At 41.6% G+C, this 20,084-nt stretch overlaps 1 protein-coding gene across 1 annotated transcript in view; it reads right to left on the bottom strand.

The window, feature by feature from the left end:
- Positions 1–3,472: 3,472 nt before the first annotated feature.
- The window catches only part of LOC144828901 (cadherin-7), a 290,016-nt gene continuing 273,404 nt past the window's right edge, over positions 3,473–20,084 (bottom strand). Inside the window, exon 12 of the mRNA XM_078687508.1 lies at positions 3,473–5,878. Within this exon, the coding sequence (XP_078543634.1) occupies positions 5,385–5,878 (494 nt within the window). The 3' untranslated portion in view covers positions 3,473–5,384. The remainder of the gene's footprint in view (positions 5,879–20,084) is intronic.

Here is a 20,084-nt window from a genome sequence, read left to right as displayed (position 1 = left end):
CTTTACCTTTGTGAATCGGGTCCATAGGTGGCAAGGTTTTGATGTCATCAACCCACCTGGGCTTTACGCTCCTCTCAGCTTGCTCTAATCTAAATATCTACAAGTCGCACTGCCATTTTTGGTCATTGGGTGTTTAAAGAGGCAGCAACGAAATCATGGAATGATTTCTTCTTTAGATCGCTACTTTAAGCCGAACCTGATGATTTTTATGAAATAGCTGGAAACATAGCTGTTTAATCTATACATTATTTTGCTTGGGGCTAGGACTCCGTTCATCCCTGGGTTTGTTAGTTTTTATTACCTAATATTCACTACTTCCTTACTTATGTTTGGACCCTGTGAGAAGGTGAACACAGGGATTAAGTTCTTACCTGAGTATGAAGACCCTCCCAGTAGAAACATTGTTTTTCTCGACATCCGATCCTTGAAAGATGCTTGTCGGAAGACGGAGGCAAAGGCAAAACCACGAAAAGCACCCACCTAGCCAATCTCTCTACAGCGGGACTACAACCAGAGACCGTAAGTAGGAGGAGATGAACCTGGAAGTCATTCCCTGAATCCAATGAAAGGAGGGCGGCACGAAGAGGAAATGTCGGTGACTGACTACGGCGGGAACACAAGCGGGAAGTCGGATGAGGGAGTACTGAGGAGAGAAGACAGTGACTCCGGGAGAAAGGACGAGGACAACTTGAGGAAGGAAGACGCCCTCGGAGTGGACGAGGAACTGGATGAGTGGTGGAGCGAGGAGTGGTGATGCCCATCGGAGGAGGCTGGAGAGAGGCCGCTACTCCGGAGAGTTGCGGCGGACCCGGTGAGTGACTGTGTCTCTAGAGACAGTGGGGGAGGGTACGAGGGAGGTGGAAGGTGAGCACAGTAACGGGCATGGGTCAAGGAAGTACGGACCTCACAACCCTCAGAAGCACTCGCAGGTGGCGTCTCTCATTTATGTTTCTCTATTATTGGCACACATCCTGAATATCGTCGTTTTCACTGAGTCCCGTTTTTTCCTTGTTTGGTAGCACTGGTCGTGATTAAGGTCCAAATGCGTTTGTTATTCCACTCATATAAAAAGAACCCAAATTCCCCGGACAGTTGTTTAGAAAGATTTGTCACACCCTACAAAGAGAAAGCACTTCCTGGTGTGTTGATGGTTAGACTTAATTTACATTCTCCACCACAGTGATTGACGGCTCCCTTTTCTGATCTCTTATGAGCCTCCAGGGTGACAGTAATGAGACCGAGGAGCCGGGACCAACCATCTCCGATTCCCAGCCAAGCTCAACAAGGATGGAACAGAGAGAAGAGAAAGAAGGAACACCAGTCGTACCATCTGCTGCCCCTATCACTGATAATAAAAAGCGCACCTTTGGAAAGTATATTCAGCCTCCTCGTCTGTTTATCCGACCTGCCCTCCCACAGACCCCTATTTTGTGAACCTCCCTCTACTGTTACATTGAGACGTGCCTGCCAAGGAGTCATGCACCTAAGAAAACATTGTGATTTGTTATGTACTAACAACTAGAAAGTTATGAGATATTTTCAATAGTATGGACTGTCCTATCGAGCACAGAATTAGTTATTTTATGTGCGCAAGTTGTTAGATAATTTTCCCACAGCCATATGTGTCTTATATGGTCTGAGTGTGCTACTAAAGAAGTTGACTGCCTCTTTCTACAGCTACTTTTTATGTGAGTTTAAGCTGGCTTTCATTTAATAAAATGCCTGTTAAGTAGTCCATATTAAACTGGTATGTGGAATTTGTCCTGAAACAAACAAATAAGAAAAACGAAATTCAATTACCTTAAAATTTTAGCTACGAGGACTCTGAGCATAACATTGTGTATGTTTCTAAGGCAAAGTGAAATAATATTAATTCCATATTTTGTGCAGGGTACAATCATGCTTACTGCAATAAATTATTCCGCTGCAACCATTTGTGCCTATTTAGCTTAAAAATAGCTTTCTACACAAAAATAAGATATTACCCCCAGGTCCCATTCATTACTAATGGAGATTACCATCTCCCTGACAGAAAAAGGAACAGATGAATGCTGGGACCCTAACCCTCCCTCCTCCCACCGGGAGGGCTTAATCAGTACTTACCCAGCATTACGCCTGTTTTTTTTCTGTCTACCGACAGTGCTTCTTGCACTGAGTTCATTTTGACTAGAGAGCACATATAGTTTTCATTCACCTTGGTATATTCAATACTCGTTTATTTAAAAACACATATTTCTATTGGATCATCCTTGCACCTCAATCCAGGATGTAAAAAGTTAATCAGGTTCACTCATAAGAAATAATAGTTTACATTTGTTGGTCTTTCTTATAGCCTAAGCAAGAGTTCAATCGACAGATACTGCAAAAATCTGCACCGAAACACTTGACTCCAGGCAGTAGCCGCTCATGGAGGGAGTGGGGCAGGGTGGTGGGGCGGCGGAGGGCCAGGGTGGGGAGTAGTAAACTCTGGCTCACGGCCGACTAGAGTAATGTAAATAAATAAATAAATAAATAAAACTATTGTCATTGCGTGCGCTGAAACGCATTCGGTGTTTCAGCGTGCGCAATGAAATTTGTTTTATTTATTTATTTATTTACATTACTCCGGTCGGCCGTGAGCCAGAGTTCACTACCCCCACCCTGGCTCTCCCCCGCCCTGCCTCACCGTCCCTCGTCTCTACCTTCACGAGCCGCTACTGACTCCAGGACTCTTCTACATCCTTGCATAGCTGATTCGATGAGCTGGCACAAGCTTCCTTACCACTTGGTCAAATTAGAGCAGCAAATGTTTTGACTGTTCCATCCAATAAAAAATCCTGCTCGATGTTGAATCAGCCTGAAGCCATTGAAGCAATCCACCTTCACCATGCTGGAGTGTGTACTCACCATACGGTCACTTCTCTTTAATTTCTATTATCAAGTTGAAACATTATGGAAGAACAGATACAATTTACAACATACAAGAAATTAAAATATCACATTCAGGCATATCTGCTGTAAAGTCGAAAGCTAAGTTACCTTAATACATTTGTTCAGGAAACGAAACTTTATATGCATTGCCACAAAGAATACAATTGCGGAGAAGCCAGTCGGCCATTGAGAGGTGCAGTGCCTTGGCAGTGACAGAGTTAACATGGATTCAGGCAAGAAAACATTACAATGAAATGAAGTGGATACACACTGTCCTCATCATGCCACCATAAGTCATCTTTTGCTGTAGAATCTTGTTACACTTACAATAGGGAAGAGATACACACATGATAATCATCTTATTTCCCTAAATTGCATTCCCACCTGCTTTGACTGATGCATGCAATATTATTTTGACATTATAATCTAAATGAACATATTTTTCTGTACCCTCTGCATGGAAAGCGATTACTATAAAACCTCTCCGTGCCATGCTGATATAAGACCAACATAAGCCTTCCAATACACCACGTTTTATTAAAAAGTGCACAAAATATCGGAATCATATTTTTTATTGAAATCCTTACACATGTGGCTAAAATTCTTGAGCAATATTCCTCAGTTCCTTTACAAAATGTGTTTATACGTTTGCATTTAAGCGGATAGAAGCAAATATACACAGAACAATGTGTGTCTACAAAACAACACAAAATAGAGATTATGCTGGAGAGAACTAAAATAATTTTAATAAAGCTGAAGGCCACTTTTACATAGTTATTTGAAAATGCTTGACTACATAGTAAAGATTCTTATAGACGATGTTCTCGAGAACAGTATCTTAATCCTGTGTAACTGTTCAACAATAGTCACCTTCTGAGAGAAACAGTTCCTGGGTGAGCACAATTGTATATACATGCCCACGATTCATTCAGGTATCAAGAAAACTAAGCATGTAGGGATTTAACACAAAACAGCTAGGTAGGAAGTGAAGACCTATACTGTAGGAAAGAGTACTCTAGGCTGAATATATTTTATGAATAAACAATATATGGTAAATCATGAAAGAGGAAGTATAAATATGCTTTAATCATAAAAAAGTTTTTTTTTCATTTTAAGAAACACAACATTACAATTGTACAGTATACTTTTAATAACTGAAAATGTCTTTTGATTTTGGCACCCCTAATTCAGTGTATAAAGGTTGCTTCTGAAATGGTCTCTTTTGTGAAATAATCATCTTAATCAGAGCCAAAAGTTGATTTCTGTACTTGCTGGATAAAGTGGTAACATAAAAAGAACATTTTTTATTTTTACTGTTTTCTTAAAAGAGGAACATACAGTACCGAACTTGAGACCTTGAAACTGAATTTTGTCCTAAAGATACGTCCTTGGTTCCTTTATACCTCTACGGAAAATGCAAAGTACACATATTCTATTCAAATGTTTCCATCACTGCTGTGGATTAGAATTACTGCGTCCTTGTAAGCAGGGCTCTGTTCCGAGGAATGCATGGTGCTCAATTTCCTTAAAGTAATTCTTCATTTTGCATGGTTCATTTCCCTCATCTGTCTTAGACCAGAGAAATCGACATATTCTTCTGCTGAGTATAACACTGTGAGGCAGCATAATGCACCTGAATTTAGTGGAGACTTGAGCTCCAAAATAAATATTACACTATGTTCCAAAGGGAAAAAACAAGATAAATTCTCCTGTACAAATCAGAAGAGATAATAAAAAAATTCTAAATAGACAGCAACTTTTGTTTACCTACAAGGGCATCCATCGACTATAACATCGTTCCCAGTTCCAGAAACATTATTCATGTCACTTTTGCAAATTAAATTGGTAAAGCAAAGTTTTGCCATGGAGTCTCAGTAATTGTTAAATCGTTAAGTGCAATTCTTTGAGAATATGCAGTACCCACTTAATATAGGTACATGGTTTTTAATCCACAAAAAACACAGGATAAGCTGAAATGGAATTCATAAACCAGTTTTGTTGTATCCAATTTGGCAAATGTAATGTTTTAAAATATGTTCGTTGCAGCAGATGTACAATCCTATCGCAGAATTCCTTTTTTAGACGGTACATTGATTTTTGTTCTCTGTTGACCCTTCACAGAGAATTCCGAATCAGGGACTCTCCGGCGAGGACACGTCACTACCGTGAAGGCATCTACAAGGTATCATTGGCTCGTTGAGGTCACAGTGCACCTCTTACGCCCAGAGGGTCTTCGCCTCTGCAGGTAAAAGAGGGTTGCTATCTACTCCGGCATGACCAAACACTTCATGTTCTCAAAATGCCATCAAGTGCTCAGTACTTGTTGTCAGTGCAGTCCCTAGACTAGGACGAGTCAACTCAAGGTTTACTCCACCAAGGCAAACAACTGAAAAGGTAAAAATGGATAAATATTTTACATCCTTCTATAGTCCTTATTGAGTTTCTTCAGTGCATTTAGTGGAGAGTTCTGAAGGCTATGAGTACAGGCTGTCTTCACTGTTCCCATACATGTCCGCGAGCCTTTTAAACCGAGGTCCCCAGTCACTAAGGTAATCATAGTTCTGGTCAGAGTTTGAACTAACGGACCCCAAGGAACTGAGGGAGTCTGCAATGGAGCCGTTGCCCTCAAAGGCGTATGTCTGCAGGGAGTCATATGGAGGAGCGCCAGCATCAATGTCTGCTTCTTTTAACCTTTCCCATATGAATTCCCTAAAAATGACATTATCTGGGGTGCTTTTAAAAGATGGCCGGCTCACAAACTGAATTTCTGGAGTGACGTCTCTCCGGGATTTGTTGTCGCGAATTATGTTGAGGTTTCGCAAAGCAGCCATGTCAAAGGCCTCGGTGTCCTCTTCTCCTCCACCCTCGTCATCGTATCGAACGATGTTCTCTCGGATGTCCCTTTCTTCATCGAAAATGAGGGGTTCCTTCTTCCTCCTTCGCATTGTGACAATCAGCAAGACAAGCACTGAAATATGAAAATAATGAGATATGTAACTTACATTCTTTTGCTGCTAAGAAACAGATTTCGGCTTTCTTTCTGACATTTACTTTTTGTTCTGGATAAAATATGTTCTCAGAAATTACACGACTTGTATTCAAACATCAGGGTTTATTAACCACATTTTGTGCTGCCACTTGCATGAGTTAGGACAGTTCAGCACGGCTGTTCTACAAGTAAGTAAATTGATGCAATCCTTTATGTCATGCACAAAACCTTAGTGAAAAATTTACCCTAAATGTCAGTGTCATTTAGAGAAACTCCTGTGAGGCAGTATCGGTGGCTGAGACAGCCAGACAGCTGTAATTTACCATATTTAAGTGTTTCTTTCCTGGCGGGAGATGTTTTCTTGTGAATGTGAGGAGAAATGTTCATTCTGCATTTACTGGGTCGGTTGTTTAGGGCCTATCTAAGCTGCCAATTATAATCACAGAGCAGCTTCTACTGTTGACTCTGAAGGGACAATTTAGTCTGTTGCTCTGCACTCCAGTCACACAGATATCTGGCTCTCCCTACAGAAATAACGTATTACTGTACCAATCTGCCTTACAAACCATTCTTTAGCAATTATCCAATCTCAAGCCAAATCGTGATGGGATGGGCATGGGGGGAAAAATCCTCTGCCTCTCTTATCAAATAAAACATGACTCAGAACACCTATGTGCATGCCATGTGTGTGCTAGTCTGTCATCCAGTAACAAAGAAATCAACACACTTAAAATGCCACATGATTTACGAAGTCTAGTGGACCCTGCAGATCCAGATGCCTGGATATGAAATTTATCACATTCTTTCGACATTATAGATCACAAAAACTACATTTTGCAAAATAAAATCCCAACCCTTCCACCCCAAATTCACTTGTCACCAACATCGGTTGAACATTTACAGGACATTATTCTCTTCAAAGCTGCTCAATGTATATAACGAGAAGTTAGAAGACATGTTGCTCAAACATGCAAGCTGTGGTCACAAAGTACCCGAAAAGTACCCGAAAATGGACAGGGCAACCTTTGCATTTCAATCACTCCGGTAGCAATCGGGCAGGGGCACAACTATTTATGGCTGTACAGTAACTCTAGGTACCGTGACTATAAGGTATTTTGAAAGATCTATGCTCAGCCACTATTGTTCATTAATATTATCAATGGCATGCCTTAGAAATATTAAAGCTGATTTATGTTTCCTTCACAGTGTTGAATTTTTTAAAGCATTTTAGGAGTGCAATAACTTTCTGTACATGTATGATTTTTAGGAATTGTTTTGTGTTAATTTGTTAATTTTCAATCTGATTTGCAGTGTGATGCTGAAAACAACATTTTCGCACTTTAAACATTCCTGGAAAGTAATGATGAACTGAATTGTGTGTTATTTTGTCACATTAAACCATGCACGGGAGGCTATAATGCAGTACATTCTAAAGCAGAATCCCTTGAAAATTGTTCCTTCTGAACTCTAAAAGGGGTTTGTGATATAAGTGAAAAACATATTTTAAAATGATATAATTATTCGAAAGACACATTATGCAAGCCATGGAATAACAGCAAAATGATATGCACATATTGTTGACCGAAAAGCAATAGGCCCATAGCCTTCATTCTAGAAGTCATAGTCAAACCCTTTCCTTACAGGTGTCATTTCTAATCTGTATTCATGTATTTATTTAGCATTATCATACAATAATCACAACATTTGTAAACACAATTTTATTGGAGTCACCCTTTCATCTTGTTTCCAGACCCTGCATTACATTATACATGTTATTCAACATACACAAACAGGAGCATAAATCCTACAGTCGTTCTCATACAGTAGTGTTATTGAATGAAAAAAACTGCAATATGATGATTATTTTCACGTTCTGAAATGTCATAGATGTTGAGACCCTATGACTTGCCGAAGACAACATCACCTTTAAGAGGTTCAAGAGCATGTGTCCCTATCACCCTGATAAACATTTACAAGATGTGACAGGTGTCCTACTCAACCCATGAGTACAGCATCCAGGACAACCTAGGGGATTCCAATTGGCAAACCAAGTGTCCTCAGCTACATGATAATCATGGCGGTTCGTAGGTACAGCGGACAGATACTGCTGCAGGAAGTCCCACTATTTCCAAAGTTTTATTGGAAAATATTACATTCCTCAATCAATCCAAAGTAGTAGGAGGGGGGCCTCTGTCCCATCTAATAGCCACTCTTAGGGGTCATTATGATGGCGGATTTCCCGCATACTCTGGGCCGGCGGAAGCCACCGCCGGCCCGGAGTATGCGGGAAATCCGCCGAGGAGGCCTGAAAGACCCACCGCCAAATCAGGATGGCTGGTGGGTCTCACAATGTGTCCGCCGCTTTTCCGCCGCGGTCAGAAGGCGACCACGGCGGAAAAGCACTAACATGGCTGGCGGTGTCTATCAGACACCGCCAGCCATATTAGGATGTAGGGAAAGTAATGCTTTTCCGCGGCGGCTTTTCCGCCATGGAAAAGCATACGACAATCACTTTGGGGGCCCGTTGCGGGCCCCCTGGGTGAAGGTTGCATGGGGGGTGCACATGGGGGGTACCTATGGTACCCCCTGCCTTTGCGTGCACGAAGCGGCAGGCACCGCGCGGTGCCTGCCGCTTTGTGCATGCAAATGCACAGCTTTCGTTTTTTACATTGCGGCGGGTGCTGCTTCAAGCAGCACCCGCCGCAATGTAAAACATACAGGATGTGACCGCCAGGGTGGCGGTCACATCCTAATTGCCATGGAGGGACCGCCGCTGCCCATGCGGACGGTCCCTCCTACTCAGGGGTGGCGGACGGACGCAAGTCCGTCCGCCATCCTAATCGGCCCCTTAGTTTGGACAACAGTCCGGTCATGGCCACAAATCTCACGGTATTCATTATCTTTTTTTAAATAACCCATATGTGCCAAGAGATAGGGGAAAGGTACATTTGTTGAGCCATCATTTTTTGGGAACAAAAAACTTAAGATCAAAAACAAACCATTTGGAAACAAGTCCAGACTAGATGCGTAAAATTTGCAGTGGGGTATTTGGTGTAGAAATGTGTAATGTGCTAATGGTGTCTGATAATGAGTGAAATGTCACCCGTCAGTGAGCAGCAATATTGCCATGTTGAGTCTGGCATGACAGTTCCAATATCTACATCCCATGAGGCCCTAAACCTAATTTCCAGTGTCACTTGCACCTCCAGTATTAGGTTATAGAGACCAGTCACAAGTAAAATGTGGGGCTACAATAGTTGTAATATGCCCTACCATAGGCAACGAGGGTGGTTCCCTCAGGAAAATCCCTGTAGGAAGCCGGTATTGTGTGTGTCTGTTTGATATAAAGAACTATACCCAGCAGAGTTATCTCCTTCGCTTTTATATTGACCTAGAGTTATACATTTTTCGTCAGTGTTTAGGTCAACCATTGCCATCAATTCTATATGACATGGCTGCTGTTCATCCTTCCTTTCTAATGTAGCCGTTAGTATAGGGTTGACAAGTGGAGGGTCAAAAGTGATTACAATGGATTTAACCCAGTGTGTGCCAGGCATAGCTAGTGTTCTCTACTGTGCTACATTGTATTGAGGATTGTTTAGAAAGTTGTCAAATTATAGTAGTTAGCAGAACCGGTGACACCATGTATTCTTCAACCCTATATGATGGAAATCAGCTCTCTACATCATAGCATTCGTCAGCATTTCAGGTCTGAGCTGCCCAGTAATAAAGGTGTATTTTCACGCCCCGCTAATACCGGAGTGTCAGTGTGTCCCATTTTATAAGTGGCTGTTTGTCTGCCAATATGATTTTCGCCAATGCTGCTTTAACAGTGTGTAACACCTTTTTGTCAAAGGGAAAGATATATTAAGGAACAGATAAAGCTACTGGGGAAGGAACGCCATTTTAATTATTGCTATCCTCCCTGCCGTTGAGAGAAGGGGAGACTGCTACCTATCCACCTTGTCCTGTAGTTTATCTCAAGAATGTAAACATGTCTAATCTGACACTGGTGTAAGAGCTTCCTGTTGATACTATCTACGCAAATTATGTGACAGTTTGCTCAATCTTTTGGGCGTTGAATACAAATTTTGAGTCTGTTGTATTTTACTTCTTAATATAGCGCCAACTGCCGCAAAAAGAGCATACATTCAAAGTGAAATACACAGACTATCCAAAATTGGAAATCAGTGGGGGAAAAAGATGTAAGTAGGTGAAAGGTTACCAACGCCCTATAGGTGAAGCAGCAAAAAGGAATGTCAGCCTTGGTGGTAAAGTGTGATATGGCATGGTCAGTGACAGTCTTCAGCACCAAGGAACCATACAAACGTGTTTAGCATAACAACATTTTTTATTGCATCTGTTCGCTGATGCTGTGATATTTCTGCGATGTGAATCCAAACAACATTGCTTGATGATCACATTCCTAAGCTTGGCGTTGTGGCATGTGTTGACTGCTTAAAACGAGTACAAATCAGTAACTAATCAATTTGTGACTACCAGGAAGGGTGATAATAGGTGTGTTGATGGGGTAATTTGCTATTTGGAATTCATTTATAATTTTATAATAGTAATGTCTTAATTTTGCTGAGAAACAAATTGTGATTCGGAAAAACTTCTCTCTGTATTTTGGCTGATACCGCTATGTTATTTACTTTTTGTGATCCACAAGCACTCTGCAAATGCGCCCTTTGAGATGCTAGTTGGCACCACTGTTCCATAGTATCACAAAGACAGAATTCGTCTGTCATACACAGATCACTTATAATCATGCACCAATCATATTTAAGCAGCAGTGCAGTTGTCAGCGAGAGTAAGCAGACAAGAATAAAAGCTTGGAGGGGTGGTGCAACCAGACAAGGTCCTCCTGATCCAACAACTTTCCAAAGACTACAACAGGAGCACAGTCATGAAAGAGCACTCAGGCAACATTTCAAAGAAGCTTCTAACATCCAACAGTTTGCCCTTATTCCATTGTTTTGTCCACTTGAACTATTTGAATTGCTCAGTTCTGCATGTTTCCAATATTTTTGATTTATGTATTGAAATGCTCCGGTACCATAAAGTACAGAAATCCAGATATCACAGTGGTGAGAAATAAAACCCCATTCTGTTCCTTCCGCTAATGGGGGCATATTTTAAACTGGTCCCAAAAAGGTTTATTGTCGTGTTCTTATGAGGTTTGATGCTGATATGACGGTCAACTTTCAAACCAGGTCATGTATCACATCCTCAAGGGTGGGATTGGACCTAACCAGTGACTACTTGGACATGGCGGTACATTTGGGTACTACCATTTCATGTCTGGAGAAAACCACTTCCGTTCAGGATTTCTATCTAATAATCATTTAACAACAGGGCGTACAGTATCCTCGTTTACTGATGATTTTCGTTTACTTGTGGCTTTAGGCTGTTTTTCCTGAATAATGATATGTGGAAAAGCAGCATATGAAACGATGACGTAGGTAGAACAAAACTAAGATAAGAAGCAGAGATTGTGACCGTTCAATTACTTTTCAATGTGATGTTAGCTTGCCAGAATAATTCACGTGTTAGCAGTACTGAGTGATTGATAGTGACAATTGAAAAAACACCTGTCAACATTAACATCACATTAAAGAAATTGAAAACATTACTTCAGACAACATTTTTCTTAAGATGTAGAGATAATACATATTGCCTTAGGTAGTAATAGCTTTTGAACCGCACATTAACTTGCATTTAATGTTTTACATATGTTCACTGCAATATGCAAAACTGTAGTCCTGAGGGGCCTATTACGACAGCTAGTATACTCTGACAAAATTGTGTTTTCCAATATTCAGTTTTATATTTGCAATCTCTAAGATATGGTTCTCAAACTGCTGTTTAAACACGCATCGGAAAATAGAGTGCCCCATCACAAATAGGCGAATTTCAGAGCTACTATAATTAGTAGATGAGCCCAATAAATGGGGAAAGAAAAATACATAAGGCATACCAAATAGCATTCGATTTTCTCATACATTTCCACTCATACACAAAACCGTGTTACAAACACCTAATTTATGCAGATTCATTTGTTCTGATACCTCGCTAGGGGCCAACGCACAAAACAATTTTGTGGCTGCACACTCTGTGAGTCGTCTGCATAACATTGTTCTGAAATGTACAAATCCCCTATTGTGAGTCGATAAGCTTTCATTGGCTTGTAGAAAGGGTTTTGTGAGTCATAACTAATTGCAGTTACTGGGGAGCGAAAGGGCCATCCTCTCCAATTTGTGATTCCCAATCACATGAATCAATGGTTTGCGACCACGATTGTTGTCGAAAACCACTGTTCAGATAATGACACCTAAAATGAGGTAGACTCTGATTTACAAAGAAAATATAATTTCCATGGAACATCTTGTACCTATAATGGACATTAGTTACTTTAATAAAAAAAATCCCAGTTTGGAAATGCTAATGGACAGAAGGTGGTCTGACCATTTTGACCATCTTCCTTAAATTCTCAGCCAGTCACATGGGGTATAGCAAACAACAACGTGCTTCATTAATATTTATGAGGCATGTTGTTTTGTGACCCTCTGGTCACAATTTGCCATGTGACCATGTGATTTGCTGATATATAGGTTGCACTGCCAACTACCTCCTCATTTTCAAACCAGTCTGTATGCATTTTGCACATCCCTGATTTGCGGTTAGGGAAAGTACTGATAACCACAAGTGTGGCACATCACAGTTAAAGGCTATTTTAAATTGTTGCCTCTGAATCCTTCAAATGTAAAGACATAGACATGGGTCATGGGTTTCAATGGCTTAATACATTGGCTTTAACTTCTATCGCACCGTTACTGCATTTTCCAGATATAGGACCCAATTCCCAAAGGCAATTCACACCTCAATGGCACTGAAATGCACATACCCTTTTGTTTTAAAATTAAACTACACTTTATTACTAACTCAGGAATGGAATTGCATAAATGCAAAATTTGCCAGTATAGTGGAACTTTCAGTAAGAATTAATCTGTTGAAAGGTGTTTTTGGGGGGCTTTTTTGTGGTTCGAACACATGCCATAGTTATTGAAGATAAACAAACTTGGATTTCTTTAAGTATTTACAAACCTTTAGCAAGTATTTTCTCACACAATAAGAAGTAGGAAATTGGGTGGAAAAAGAAAAAGAACACACTCAGAATTGATGGTCGACTAAAGGAAGGGCTTTTGACATAGTAAAATACATTCTCCCATGGAGAAATAAAAATAAAAAAATTACAAAAACGCTGGAAATCCCCTTTACATTATATGCCCTTACACGGACAAATACAACTGTACATTGTATGCATATATGTATTTTGCATTTATAGAGCGCGCAACTCACCCTGGGGCATCTTGGCGCTGGCTAGATACTGGGCTACTTGCTGTCGGAAGATTATAGATAGGATTTTTAAAACAGAAATGTCTTCAAGTGTTTCCTGAAGGTGCCATAATGCGGAACGGATCGGAGAGCCAGGAAGAGCCAATTCCAATACCAGGGAGCCAGATAGGAGAAGGCTCTCCCTCCAGTCCGAGTCAGACGGATTCGGGGAACTTGTATCAAGTGCAGAGAAGTCGATCTAAGAGTCCTACTGGGACTATATTTAACCAGTTTATGTTGTAGATAACGAAGACCTTTGTCATTAAGGGCATTATAGGTTAGGCAATAGACCTTAAAGAAGGATCTCTTTTTAACACTAAGCCAGTGCAGTTCTCTGAGCAGCGGAACTGATGGCGAGCCAGCCTGACAATTTAAAATCATTCTAGCGGCTGTATTCTGGACAATTTGCAGTTTCGCCAGAAGAGTCTCCCCCGCTTCTGCCAGCAGGGCGTTTCCGTAGTCCAACCGGCTAGTTATCATAGCTTGTACTAGCGTCTTGCGATGGGAGATGGGTATAAACGGAAGTATTTTCCAAAGAAGTCGGAGACCATAAAAGCATGTGCTGGTCGTTGTCGTGATATGATCTTTCATTGACAGGGAGCGGTCAATTTTTATTCCTAAATTCTTTATAGAAAGTTTAGGGGAGGGGGCAGAGCCCAGTTGGTCAGGCCACCAGTCATTCATTCAGATGTCTGGGGCTTTCTCAATCAGCATAATTTCAGTCTTCCCTGGGTTCAATTGAAGATGATTCGTCGTGAACCAGTCAGAAATCAGCCTCATGCCATTGACAAAGCGTATTTTTTCCTGCTCTGGGCATTTCCCGATCGTGAACAACAGCTGAGTGTCGTCGGCGTATGACACTATTTCAAAACCCAACTGTTCCACAATCTGGGCCAGAGGAGCCATATATATGTTGAAAAGGATGGGAGGCAAGATGGCGTCAGAGTGAGGAGGCACATCGTCCCTGCTTCTGAGGACCTGAGAGATAGCTCAGATGGCTGAGTTTTTCTGATTGCCGTGTTATTGTATTTCCCCAAAGAGAAGCGGTGCGCTGGCATTCGGCATTCGGCGTCTAGAAAGAAAGAAAAGAAACTTTTACAAGGCACTCGATGATCAAGCGGAGTTCGAGTTCGAGTAGCAGAGGCTGACGCACAGGGAGCTGCGGGGGGCAGAGCAGGCTGCGGAACGAAGAGGATGGAGAGGTGAGGAGCGTGAGCGCCGACTGATCGCGTGTGCAGTGAGCGGCAGGAAACGAGCAGCGTGTTGCGAGGCATCAAGGAGCTGATCCGCTTACCCCCTTTTGATGATAAACTCTACCCTCCGGTCCTATAAAATTAAATTAAATGTCGGCACACGCATATTAGGGCTGACAGTGCTTGCTTCGCTTCGTTTGCACTATAAGGCTGAGCTGAGCAGCTTACCGCCGCCGTTGTTGATCCTGGTTGTTTGCTCTGCTCTGATTCAGTGTGCTCTACGGGAGACGTCATCAGAGCATTGCCAGCTGTTCAAAATTAAAGGCAGAGTCACGCCTCCAGCTCTCATCGCGTAGGGAGCGTCAACAAACTTTTGTGAGGGGGAAAAAAAGGAGTGGGTCTCTATTGCATAAGGCGCAGTGGAGAGATGCACTTTTGTCTCCCTTTGGAAGAAAGCACGACTGGATATATATGCACACTCCAAATCATCCTAATAGACATTCCAAGAAGCTCTGGGAGGGGGTGTAATCACGAGGAGAAGTATTTCATCCAAGTCTTAAAATGCAAACAAAACAAGAGATACAATCAAAACAAGCATAGGCTGCTGCAAGAGGGGATACGAAAGGTATTACAATTTAATCTTGAAGTCAAGAGTTCTGTAGGAGTTCCTATGGCGGCAACTGCACCAATTGCTGAAAACTCTAAATTACCAGCGCAGACAGCACAGAAAATGCCAGAAATAACTTCATGTAACCCTATAAGTAAGATGCTCGACGAGGATGAGGATGCGGTAAACGAGCCTAGCGAGCCTAGCGAGTCAAAAGAGACAATGAAACCAACCGCAAAAACAACAAAAAACATGCCGACAGCAGAACATGAAAACACCAGAAAACCACTGATTAGCCATCAATTGAAAAACAATAGCTCCACCAGAAGACCAGAAACTAGAGGTCTGAGAGCACAGGCACAAGAAGTGAGAGATGCCAAAAGCGGGGAGGAAGGTATAGAAGGTATAGAAGGCTCAATCTCTGACAAGGTTAGACATAAAAATATGGAGAAAAGCAAAAGTCAGACTCAGACTCCGACTCAAAGCAAAAATGCCCTGAGAAGCGACGCGAAGGAGAAGGAGAAGGAGAAGGAGGAGGGGAAGGAGAGAGATGGTGAAAGGTGGAACCAGAAGAACCAGAAGAAACAACTACAATCAATTGAACGTAGCGAAGGAGAGAAATCCGACGAACAAGTCGACGAGAATATCGATCTTCTGCTTAAAAAGGCTAAAAGAGTGCAAACTATTAAAAATTTGAAGGCTGCAGCAAAACTCACAGGGCTGCGCGACGGATCTCAACCAAGGATATCTAACATATTTACGCCACTCTCAAAAGAAAATGAAAATGAAATCCGGAAGGAAGGAGGCAAGGGAGATGATAGCTGTAGTACACTCAATAGTAGTACTATTAATGACAATGGGAAGAAAATGGATGTCATGATTAATAAGAGTTCCAGCGATGGAATAAATGGAATAAATCCAAATAGCACTGGCAAAGAAAAGGCGGAAATGGTTACAGATCCGAACAACCAAGATCAAGATCAAGAACGGGAATACGTGGATTCTAATGTGGATATTAATGGACATATACTAGCTGGGGGCAAAGAAATGGAAGCTGTGATCGAAGATCTGTCAGAGGAATCTGACTCCGAAATCTATGAAACTGGAGTTTCGATCACTAGCGAAATTGAAAGTGATATTGAAGCCACAAGTGCGACTAGCGAAAATGAAAATTTACCAACCGCTAATCTGGAAATAACCGAGTTAAAGATCAACAATAACGAACCAGGTCAAGACTTACCATCTAAAAAAAAATAGAGAAGAAGAAATCCAAATTCAGAAAATCACACAAAACACTAGATGATGAAACAACAGACCAGGGGAGCAACCAGGATCAAGCGAAGAGAAAACACAGACCCTTCCGAAAAAGCCCGACTCCTACACTAATAGGAGACATTGAACTTAAAGATGCCAAAATCGGGGCAGTTGAATCGAGTAAAAGTAAAAGTAAGGGAAAGCAACAATATCGTGATATCGACAAAGGTAGCTCTCCAGAACCATCATTGAGTGAGGTCCTGAAGACCATAAAGGATTTTCCCTTGGACGTTAAAACAGATAGTCAAAGGAATCATGACGCGATTCAAAAACTCCAAGGCGCTATCCAGAAGGTAGATAACACCTGTATGGAGATAGTTGATAGGATGGCATCGGTGGAGTGCCGCACCGAAAATCTGGAAGCAGATGTCATAAAACTCCAGGCCAAAGAAAAATCTCAATCAGCTACTATCGAAGACCTAATGATAAAGGTGGAAGATCTTGGAAATCGGGGAAGAAGAAATAACCTCCGCTTCTTGGGAATTGCAGAAGGGGCAGAAGGAAAGGATGTCAAGGGCTACATTGTAAATCTTTTGAAATCCTCTATGCCCGAGCTATCAAAATGGGAACTAGAACAAGAAGTACAACGGGCTCATCGCTTCCCTTTGACACTCCCTAAAAGTCCTATTAAAGAAAAACAGTACCCAAGAGCCATTCTGGTTATTTCGGAAACTTTCTTTTAAGAGAAGCAATCTACGACCTGGCTAGACCAACGAAGTCAGCGCGCTGTTCAGAACGCCCCTTGAGGCGTCCCCTTTTTAATGATGCCGCGCGATGCCGACCGTGAGATTGTCTTTTGACTAACGGACGGCGGAGCCTCTGTGATTTATACTGAAGGTTCCCTTTGACCGTGGGTGATTTGGGGGAATTACAGCACCAGAGGCATCCCTGGTGACTTTGCTTGAGAGCGTGTATCTAAGTGTGGTGATTTACACACAGAAGTAATACTCGACATTCTTCCCCTTATATTGGATATTTTGGAAGGAACGCGTGAACCCATCTCCGTGGTGCAAGAAGATTTTTATAGCCCTCAGGGTGGTGCCTCGGCACTCCCTGTTGGGGGGGTCACGTATACCACCTCTTTACAGTACCCTTGTCCTGACGAAGCCAGAAGACACAACTGGCGGAAACGCGACCGCGACTGCGTCGACAGATAATTAACAGACAGATAATTAACAGTGTTTGCTTCACCCCCTCCTACTTTTTTTGTGTGTTTAGGGTACATAGTTGTATATTTGTATATATTGTAATTACTTCTTTTTTGATTACTGTATATAGTCTGGTTCTTTTTTCCCCCCCGGTTTTTTGACCCAATATTTTGTCCTGTGTTAAAATTATAATCATTTATTGGCAGAAAAGAACATTTAAAAAAACAGGTTAATAAATTGTTTCCTGTTATGAAGTAGTGTTGTTTAATTTATCCCTTTATACCTTTTTTGTTCTACTTTTTCATCTAATTGATGTTCCTTGCCCAGGTATTGGAGGGTAATATGGGCAGAACCCCTGTTCATTTCGCAGCTGGCTAGACCAACGAGCAGGAAGGAATTTCAAGGAAATAACTTTTTTGTCCGTCCAGATTTTGCACATGCAACGGTTGAACGCCGATGGAGGCTGAGACAACTTTTTGCCCCATTCGAGAAAATTGGAGCAACCGTTTTTCTGCTGAATCCAGCACGCCTAAGAGTAATTTATAAAGGAAAGACAAGGAACTTTACAAGTGAGATCCTAGCTGAAGCTTATTTGCATGAACTTTCAGAACTAAGAAAATAGAAGGGGTAGTGTTAAAGATATCCATCTGGAATGCTATAAGGCTATGAAATGCTATAAATCTATGAAATTAAAACTCTCAGGCGATCAAGCAGGCGGTGATACTCGGATCACTCGATTGTCCATACCTGGGACCCCTTGGCCCCAGGATGCCTCAGGGATTGGCTGGGGGGAGGAGGGGTGAGAGGGGAGGGGGGAGGGAAAAGAGAAGGAAGGGTGAAGGGTGGGTGAGAAGAAAACAAAAAAAAAATGGAAAATGGAAGGAATGGTGTAGAATAGGTAAAGGTCAACGGAAACAAGTCATGGAAATAATTTCTGTAAGGATTTTTGATACAGGTTGTAACACTCGCAGCGATGACACACATTAATATATGTACAATGAATGTGGGGGGATTAAACGATTGGAGAAAAAGGCAGAAATTAGCATATCTAGTTAAACATAATAGAATAGATCTTCTCTGTTTACAAGAGACCCACCTCCCTTGGTCTAAGAGAAATTTGCTCTATATAAATGGATTTGAACTACTAGCCTGTACAACTCAAACATCAACCATCAGAGGGGTTGCCATTCTAGGAAGAAAAAGTCTAGGGAAAGCTAAAAAGGTGAAAGTAGATAGTAATGGCCGATGGGTGATTATAGAGATGGAGTTGGGGCTAACTATTTGTACGGTGTATGGTTCAAATGAGGACGATCCCGAAATGTACGATTTCCTTGAAATAGAGCTTGCAAATTGGCACTCCCCTCTAGTGTTTACGGGAGATTTAAATATCTCATCTGAATGGGGGATGGGAGTATTGTATCAGGGAAGGAAACCTAGAGTCTTTAAAGCGGTTCAGTCTATGTTAGCTTCTCATGGGCTACAGGACCTATGGAGAGCTAAAGAACCTTCAAATCTAGGTTATACCTACTTTTCAAATCCAGCCCAGAGATATTCAAGATTGGATTATTTTTTTGTCTCTGCTTTGGAATTTGAAAAAGTCAAGATAAGTAGACTCCCAAGGGTTATTTCAGATCACAACCCTTTGCTGCTGAACTACAATATGGGAGGGCTAGAACGGTCTAAAACAAACTGGACTTTTGAAAGAAGGCTGTTAGCAGATAGCAGATTCGTAGATCATTTGAATAAATGGGCTGGCGAATTTTTTGCGGCAAATTGATATAGCACATCCCGAAATGGGGTTTGGGAGGCCTTCAAAGCCGCTTTAAGAGGAGAAACAATCAGCTGTACTGCCAGGCTTAGAAAGGAAGATAGATACGAAGTAGAGAGACTAATGGTCAAACTAGCTGAGGTGGAAGAACAACATATAAATGATATAGCAACTGGCAGTAATACCGAGGCTAGTCAGGGGGTTCTGTTGGCAGTAAAAGCAGCACTGCAGAAGGAGGTTACACAGAAAGCAATAGGGGAGTACCAAGCTTCGAGGGCAAAGAGGTATGAAACGGGTGAGCAAGCTGGTAGAGCACTTGCACTCCGGATTAGACAGGAAAAAACAAAGAATGCGATCCAAGGTATAGAAGAGGAAGGGATAATATACACAGAGATAAAAGATATCCTAGCGATATTTAAAAAATACTATCAGGAATTATATAAGGACACTTTCAATAATGATCAGGAGGATAGGTGTATTGACAGAGGAGCGTGTTTGGATGATACAACCAAAAAAGCACTGGATAAAGATATTACATCTGAGGAAGTCTTATCTGCCCTGTGTGAATTAGCACCAGGGAAAGCATGTGGTCCGGATGGTCTCCCTTCGGAGGTTTATAAAGCTATTGAAAAAGAGATCGCTCCTCTTTTAGTAGATCTCTTTAATGGTATATTGTACTCTGGGGTGGTCCCCGATTCATGGAAGGAAACCAACATTATAGTCTTTCATAAGAAAGGCAAACCAGCAGAGAAACCGG

Source organism: Lissotriton helveticus, chromosome 4_1 (assembly GCF_964261635.1).
Source record: "Lissotriton helveticus chromosome 4_1, aLisHel1.1, whole genome shotgun sequence".
NCBI classification, from domain to species: Eukaryota; Metazoa; Chordata; class Amphibia; order Caudata; family Salamandridae; genus Lissotriton; species Lissotriton helveticus.
Note: the sequence above shows the minus strand (reverse complement) of the source record. Positions and strands in the feature narration are given on the sequence as shown.